This window comes from Anomaloglossus baeobatrachus, chromosome 12 (assembly GCF_048569485.1).
Source record: "Anomaloglossus baeobatrachus isolate aAnoBae1 chromosome 12, aAnoBae1.hap1, whole genome shotgun sequence".
Classification (NCBI taxonomy): domain Eukaryota; kingdom Metazoa; phylum Chordata; class Amphibia; order Anura; family Aromobatidae; genus Anomaloglossus; species Anomaloglossus baeobatrachus.
Window position 1 is genome coordinate 89651959 of NC_134364.1, and position 8664 is coordinate 89660622.

The 8664-nt window shown below is 47.1% G+C and overlaps 1 protein-coding gene and 1 long non-coding RNA gene across 2 annotated transcripts in view; one reads left to right on the top strand and one right to left on the bottom strand.

The window, feature by feature from the left end:
• LOC142257480 (uncharacterized) overlaps positions 1-2024 on the top strand; it is a 259149-nt gene extending 257125 nt beyond the window's left edge. The window contains exon 3 of the long non-coding RNA XR_012727634.1: positions 1712-2024. This is a non-coding gene — a long non-coding RNA (uncharacterized LOC142257480). The remainder of the gene's footprint in view (positions 1-1711) is intronic.
• On the bottom strand, positions 646-8664 carry MINDY1 (MINDY lysine 48 deubiquitinase 1). The gene is made up of 10 exons (XM_075329608.1): positions 8494-8664; positions 6240-7247; positions 5280-5337; positions 4958-5022; positions 3678-3836; positions 3416-3518; positions 3070-3212; positions 2694-2870; positions 2465-2608; positions 646-2015 (listed from the first exon to the last, which is right to left on the bottom strand). The coding sequence occupies exons 2-10, from the start codon at positions 6864-6866 to the stop codon at positions 1938-1940; spliced, it is 1554 nt and encodes a 517-aa protein (XP_075185723.1). The 5' UTR covers positions 6867-7247; positions 8494-8664; the 3' UTR covers positions 646-1937.

Genomic DNA, 8664 nt, shown 5'->3' on the forward strand with positions numbered 1-8664 from the left:
GCCTATGTAACACAGACAGTAAACAAGCAGGGGGTGCCGTTTGATGTAAACTTTGTGCCAAGAAGAAAACAGTGTTATAAATGACGTGTGAGGGGAAAAGCAAATCAAAACTAACAATACAGAGTCCTATAGTTTATGGCTTGTTTTATCCAGACACTGAAGTAACAGGGGTTGCAATAGGATAAAAAGTCAGCAGTAAAAAGAGACCAACAGTTATAAAGCTTCAGGAGGTAAATTAAGAGCAATTTAGCTGGAATCTTACTTTCCAGACACTGAACCAACAGGGGGCGCTGTAGGATGAAACCTCAGTGCCAAGAAGAAACTGGCAGATATAAATGCAGCTCTGGAAGATAAACCAAGAGTAGCCGCACATTTGTAACCTCACTACCCAGACACTGAAAAAGCGGGGTGCCATAAAGTGATATTTGATTGTGGAGCTGCACTTTATATTTGTGACCTTTTTCTTTTTTTCCAGCTTTACAGTCTGTTCACAAGGACACTTGGGGTAAGAGGTTTATATAGCAAATCGAGAGTACAAAACATTGGTCCGTAGTAGCAGCAGGGTGGACGTAGAGGGACGGGAATAAAAATTGGTGACAATGATGAACACCAAAAGAGAAGAGTTCCTTAATATTTACATGTGTGTAAAGGTACAGACTGGATGAGAAACCAGAAAATGAGGTGAAAAGCAACGTACGGCGGAGAAGGCCGAATCCCAAGAGTGGAGGTGGCCATCCTGTCAGGGCTTAGTGTTCCCCTTTACATTGAGGAGTCTACTCTTCCTGTCACATAATTATACAATTCTCGTGTCTTTTCTATGACTATACTTCTGGATCTAGGGAGGGAAATAAATGGCGAATAGGTCCCCCTCCCCGTATTCTCTGCTGGGACGGGTGAATACTGACCGTCAGACTGTAGCCCTCCATATTTAGAGTTTGTTCCTGGGTGATTGGACCCATGTGAGTGGGCAGAGCTCCACCTTTGAACACCATATTATGTGGAGTGAAAAATAAATTACTCGTAACAAGCGCTGATTGAGAATATGGCAAATTAATCAGCTTTTGTAATAGTTCCACCCAGTAGTACAAGTCTTATTAAGATGGATCAACACAATACTGACCCGCATTGATAGTGACGTCGATGTCAGACAAGTGACTAATAGTCATCGAGCGAGTTTTCATTTTATTCTCAACAATCCCAAAAATCGAGGCTCCATGGAACCGTACTGAACGGGAACAGAGAAGCGCATGCGCAGCCACTGCTGTGCCAGCCCTTGTCTATAGGACTGCTGGATATAGCACCTCGTACAGAGTGATTGGGGTGCAGGCTGAGCATGCGCACCCCCGCTCTCATTCAGGGCAGCTCTGCCGAGCTCTATCTTGGGATCGTTGGTCAATTTTCTCTCTGAATCTGTTCCATAGTCTTATTCTTCTGCATCATCCAGAGCTGCATTTATAATTCAGCCTGCACTGAACTGTTCATTATTTTCTTCAATACTAATGTCAGCTTAAATTGAAACTGAACCGGCATAAGATGAACCCAGATCCTTGCAAAGAAGCAATCTGCAGAGTTATGAATGCAGCTCTGGAGACTGGCGTAGAAGTCTTAAGGTAAGTCAGGTGTTCTATGTAACAATTTGCATCTATAAAAGGTGGTTTGTTTTTTTAACCTTTTTCAGCTCCAGCATTAATAATATGTTTTATTTGTGGAGGTCACAGACTACCGACACCAGGGATTAAAAGAGTAGATTGAGTGAGGCAGAAGACGGAGCAGCGAGGAGAATCTGTCGCACGCTGTGAGTGGTCATATAAGAAGACTCCGGAGAGCAGCGGTGGTGGCCTCCCTGCGCCTGCCCTACAGTACCGGAGATCTGTGCTGTACCCCTTGCTGGCTGAACCCTGAATTCCTTCACCCATAACACAATATGATGGAGGGGGCTATAGCAGGACGCAGTCCGATTCCTTCTGTCTCTGCCGCCGCTCTGAGGCTGGTCGTCCAGAGGATTGAGGCCTCGCCTAGAGTGAAGGGGAAAAAAAAAAATAAATACATTTTTCTATGACTGTGCCTTTAAAAGTAATGCGGTATTTACAGATTGATGAGCGGAGCACTTGCCACTCACTCGCATGACGACAATTATTATTTTCTTGCTACTTCCAGACACTTCTGAAACAGGCCACATAATGGGGAAGATTATCGAGCCCATGCCCTACTCTCCACACGTACGCGAAGGACAGATTCAGGAGCTCATCGTAGCCAAACGTCTCCCCCAAGTGGCCGGGAAGAGGACCAATCACAATAATTGATGTCAACTATATGAAGAAAGGTATGTGCCCATCTACACACCACTCCAGCCGATGCTAGGCTTGTGTGAAGCTCTAGTGTTTTGGCAGAGGAGGGTTGTCGTTATGAAATTAGAGCATTGGGGACTTGGTCTCCACTTTGTGGGTACATGGAGGAGACGTACCTGCTGCGGAGACTGTGGTGGCGCCTGGGCCGGCGGCAGCTGCTGCTGATACTCCTCTTTCTGCAGCTGCCGCGCCAGCTCGAGATCACTCATGGGCAGAGGTCCCTGTTGCTGCTGCTGTAATGACAGCGCGATCATGTAATCCTGCGGGAGAAGAAATACAAGAATTATCTGCCTGTTACTGACCAAACAATACCTGGTGTATCTGCTGCTGAAGCCGCAGCATTACCTGATCCACCTGTCGCTGCTGCGGGGAGCTGTACGCTGCATCTTTCTCCAGGTGCTGAGTGAGGTGGAAGTCAGAGTCACAGAAGCTACTATCCCCCTCCACATTGTGCAGACTCTCCCAGATCACCTTCTCCTCCTGTAGAAAGCCCTGGTCTGTGACCAGCAAGTACAGGTGGCCCTAGAGGAGGAGGTGCAAGTTAGAGGCAAATAAAACTGGTGGCACCAATAGTAGACCAACGGATTTATTACAATTGAAAACAAAAATTGGCTCTACGTCTGTGACCTTCTTGGGAAGGATGAATGATCCCCCACATTGCTCATTCTGCTGTAAACAGCTTGCGGAGGGCGGGAGGAGCAGGGATGTGACGTAAAGTTACCTTGTGCTTTATTAGCGTGCTGAAATGGTTATTCCGGAAAAAGACGCTGAGCTCGCCCTCCTTCACAGCCGCCATCAGCTCGCACAGTCCATGGTAGGTTAGCTGCGCTGCTGATGACTCCAGATACTGCTCTGCCAGGAGACCTGAGGACACAGGAGGAGGTAGGTGGTAGCTAAAGGGGTTGAGTAGCTCTTATCTTGATGCAGTGAATTCCTTCAAACCCAAAACTTCTCACAGCTGAAGGTCTCTTACAGTTGTGTCTGCTCTAGACCGGACATTCACCAGCACTGATCACTGTGGAAACGTGTCAGGTAAGAGAAATAGGACCGTTGAAGAGGGGCCATACCTTCTGTCACATGGTTGGGGTCACTCGAGTGTTTGCAGGTGATGATCTTCTCCACTAATTGGTTGTAGCTCAGTTTGCCGACAGCCTGGACAGTTTCAGCGCTCTACAGGAAGGAGGGGCAAAAAAAAACAACAAAGATTAACGTTGGCTATATTTATGTAATCTCTGAAGAAGCCGCTCTACAGCCCTTCACAGTCAGATGACCTCACAGAGCCTGCAAAAAGCTAGTCACATCTAGTATCACCATCATACAATGCCGTACCTGAGGGTCCACCAGCCAGCCGTGGTACAGCGGGATACTGAGGAGGTCGAACACTATGCATTCAGGGGTGTACTCAAAGTCTGACACGCCAGTGAAGCGCACGTTCACGTCCAGCCCCGTGGACAGCTTTGAAAGCACAGTCATGGCGTCGTTCACATTCTGCAACAAGAAACCAAATTCCCACAGTTCATCTACTTGATCTGCAAGGCATTGCCAATGCCAAAAGGGTCCCTCGTAATCCCACACTTCTCCTGCGGGGACAGTGTAGGAGGATGGGTGGGGGAGGAAAAAAATAAAAAAAAAAAAAGCACAGAGTGGCTGATAGCTGGTGAACCGCTTACATCAGGGCACATTTAGTTTCCAATGCACTTTGGGACAGAAGTTTGGAGCAAAGGGCCCAATTCTTCCTTGTACTTTTTTTTTTTTTTTTAAGTGTAATTTTTAATTTGAACCCATTTTTAAATGTATTCGACTTTGTGTTTTGTTATTTTTTATGTTTTGTCCTGACCAGCGAGGTTTTGTTTTTTTTTGTTTGTTACCTCTTAGGCTGCTTTCACATATCAGTTTTTTGCCACCAGGCACAATCCGGCAAAAGCCCAAAAAGACAGATCTGTTGCCGCCGGATCCGTTTTTTCCCCCCATAGACCTCTATTAGCGTCGCATGGCCTTGCATTCCATCCAGCTTTCGCCGGATCCGCCAAAATTTGCTTGTCTGGCGGCTGGAACGGGGAAAGGTTTTTTTTGTCTCCGGCAAAAAGCCGTATCGCGCCGGATCCAGCACTGACAGCGCGTTTTTTTAATGGAAGCCTATGGACGCCGGATCCGACAAAAAAAAACAACAAAACTGATAACGCCACCGGATCCGTTTTTTTGAATTGAGCATGCTCAGTATCACAACGGATCCGTCAAAAATCTGAAGGAACTGATGGAAAAAACTGATGCAACTGATCAGTTTTTTCGCCGGATCTGTCGCATCCGTTTTTTCGCTGGATGGTGCCTGATGGCAAAAAAACGGTTATGTGAAAGCAGCCTTACACGGAAAGGGCCCGGCCATCACTGACCACAGCATCCAGGGGATTAGGAAGCTCCAAAACAGCAGTGGAACAGGCTCCATACAGGGAGCACACGAGTGACTAATATTAGTACCATCTAACAACCGGGCTGGTGGGGCTGAGCGATGCCAGACGTCTTCCAATCGGATCTTTATGGCCTATTCTACTTCTCGGTTTCAGTGGCATGGATCTCAGGGTCTATAGGATTTAGTCTGGCCCGTTACCAACCTGCTGGAAGTTGAGCTGCAGCGCCTCAGAGTTCTCCTGCGGCTGAATGGACAGGATGCAATCACCTGCACAAGAGAGAGAAGATGCACATGAGACAGCTGAAGAGGTTAACACCTCAGTGATGGCCGCAGGCTCCTTTGGGATCGGTCTGGGCTGTTTGTATTGGCAGGGAGTAGAAATCACGAGGAATATTACACAGCGGATTCAGGAAGCCGGACATGGCAGTCAGCCATGAAGTGTTTCTGAGATCCACAATACAACTTCCATATCCCCAAAGAGGGGGGGGGGGGGGGAGGGGGAAGGGGGAGGAATCTTCTCTTACCGAGATGTGCCATCAGCTCCTCCGCTGTGATCAGCTCCTTCTGAGGAGGGAGTTTCACCTGTATTAAACAACAAATCAGTCACCGACTAAACTCATCAACATCATTATTAAACAGGTGACATGCATGAGGTTGTGTGCCCGTGTACCTCCAGAGCTGCACTCATACCCTGGCATCTCCCCCCAGCTGGTTTAGTGAATCAATCATAGCCAACTAAAGGCCCAGTCACACACAATGACTTACCAGCGATCCCGAACACGATGCGACCTGATAGGGATCACTGGTAAGTCGCTGGGAGGTCGCAGGTGAGATGTCACACAGTCAGACCTTACCAACGATGCAGTAACGATCAGCGACCTGTATAACGATCCCGGCGGTGGTGGGACCCTGTTAGGAGGTCGTTGGTAGGCGTCAAACACGGCGATGGGTCCTGCCCAGCAGGACATCGCCTTTGAAGAAAATGGCCTGGACCATTCAGCAACGACTAGAGATCTCACAGCAGGGGCCTGATCGCTGGTAGGTGTCACACATAAGATCGCTAACGGGATCACTACTGCGTCACGGAAACAGTGACTCAGCTGCGATCTCGCTAGAGATCTTGTTATGTGTGACGGTACCTTAAGGCTGGAGGATGGGGGGGGGGGGGTTGAAGCTGAATACAATTAGTTGTGAGCTCTGTATACACTAAACACAGGCGCCTGTTTATACAGCACACAAGATAATGGTCTGATACAGCAGCTGCTTCATACTGGCCAGGACAGGTCTGCTGTAATGACATGGTCATCCATTATTGACCAACTCAACCACATTCCTGATAAGTCATGTCCAGAGCTACTGACCATACAGGCAAACACCCTAAATTATACTCCAGAGCTGCACTCACTACTCTGCTTATGCAGTCACTGTTTACATGCATTACTTATCCTGAGACAGGCTGCATTATACTTCAGAGCCGTACTCACCTTCCAACGCAAAAACAAGATATTCATAATGGCAATCAGGGGGCAGGGTCCATTCTCGCTCTGTGTGATCACCGGTGTCCGTTCTCCCTTCCAATTTATCCACTTCACAAAGTAATAGTCCGTCCCTGAGGCTTCATTTCCGGCTGGCTTTGACGCTCCGGGCTCTAATGCCTCTTCGCAGGGGCTGACGCTAACGCTGGCACACAAGAGATTCTGCAGCGATGAGTTCTCAGTCTTCGTGTGATCGGTTGACGTCTGGTGACTCCCCGGTGGCTCGGATTCTGCTGAAGTGGACATCTGGCTGGATTTTCCCAGTTCTGGAGTGGACTGGCAGTTCCCATCGTCTGCTCCTCCCTCGGACAGGCTGTCACTAGGCCGGGTGGTGCTGTAACTGCTGCTGTAACTGGACCCAGAGGTCTCCTGCTCCTCCGGTGTCTCTCGACTCCTCTCCGCTCTTTCCTCCGACAGGCTTCCATCTCGAGCGTCTGTCTCCATCGCTTGTAACTCCGTCTCCTGCGTCTTCTCACAAGCGGCAGCCTCACAGCTTTCCGCCTGCAGACTCGTGATGGGTGCGGCTTCTACCTTTCCTTTTTGATCCATGTCCATTTCATTCCCTGATGGCTCCATGAAACAACCGCACACCGAGCCGCCCAAAAAAAGAAAAAAAAAAAAAAACGTACAAAAATACAAATGTCTGCCCCCCAAAAAAATGTATAAATATGACCTGGGATTCCTCAAAATTTGCCCATGTCCATTTCTTCTTTATAAAACTAATATTCACACATTGCGATCAATAGTCACAAAATATTTAAAAATATAAAAAAAAAGAAAAATTAAATCATTACAAATAAATTAGACAGAAATCATGATGGAAGCGCAAAAAAATCAAAAACATACAAGGAAAAAAAACAAAAACAAAAATCAGGGGTGCTGCAGCTTGTTTCCTGTAGGTGGCACTTTGGAATTATCAGGCAGGGCAAGATGGACCACTTATTCTGACGGAGAGCTCTGCAGAGACAGGAAAATACATTGGAACCTGGTTATTTATATGGAATGGGTTCCTGACACCTCCTTCAGTACAGAACAGCGCCATCCACGGTCTCGTGGCCATAGTCAGGTACTGCAGCCTTCATTGAAATAAAGCGGCAGTACCTGAAGTGACCACTACACAGTGTGTGGCTCCATGCAGATCCAGGAGCCGCAGAACAAAGTCATAATCCAAGGCAGAAGAGTCTTTATATTTACCCAGTGACAGAGACACCCATACACGTCACAATTATAAATGTATAAAACATTTTATTTATAATGCTGTAGGCTATATCAAACATGTAACAAAGACATACATAAGAAAGGACCAAGGGAAAGATCATCCAGAAGGCCGGTCCCCACGTGTTACCCCGGCCTTCTGGTTGATTTCTTTCCCTGGTAAGTGGATTTTTTCTCCCCTTGGGCCATACTTTAAACCACTCTGGTTTATTAGGCTATACTTTACCTCCCGGGGTCATTATCCACTTGGTGATTATGCTGACCTGGGAAAGTCTATCAGACTCCTTGGAGACCTGCTCTCCCTTATTTTTCTCCGGGACACGTGGGGTCCCCTCTAGCACCTTTTCCCCTTGGTCCTTTCTTATGTATGTCCATGTTTGATATACCCTACAGCATTATAAATAAAATGTTTTATACATTTATAATTGTGACGTGTATGGGTGTCTCGGTCACTGGGCAAATATAAAAGACTCTTCTGCCTTGGATTATTGCTATTTTGAGTTGTTGCCTTAACATATTCTTTATGTAGCCCTTTTATGTTTATAGAACAAAGTCATAGTAGGTTTCCAGAACTACAGTTACATCACATATCAAAAATACACAAATCTATATTTATTTTTAACCCTCCACTTGCTGTCAGTTAAAAACAAGTGGAAAGTGTTCACAGCCGAAGTATAAGAAGGGAGTACGGTTTAAAAGAAAAAAAAATGTATGGACAATTCCTTTAAATATTTTACCTAGAAATATGGCAAAAAAAAACCCCAAAAATGAAAGCATAGAAAACAAAAATTGTATCAAGTAATAAAAATATAGAAGAATAAGGAAATAATATTCATAATAATAAAATCCCTGCAAATAAACAGTAAGTTCCCCCGCCAGGGCTTATAGCGCGCCCCGTGGTGTCCGCACACAGCAGCCTCCGCTCACTGACACCCATCAGACCTGCGTCTCCACAGACCCCGCCCGCCGCCGACACACAGGGGCCTACCTGCTCCGGCCCCGGGCGGCTCCTGCGGGCACACACCCGGAATCCTGCGGCCTCTTGTTTATATTCCGGGACAGCTCTCTGTAGCCGGACACCGACACCAGGAGCGTACAGAGGAGCAGGAGACAACGCCCAGCGCCACCAAGCGGCCGGGAGGAGAGTGCAGAGAAACGG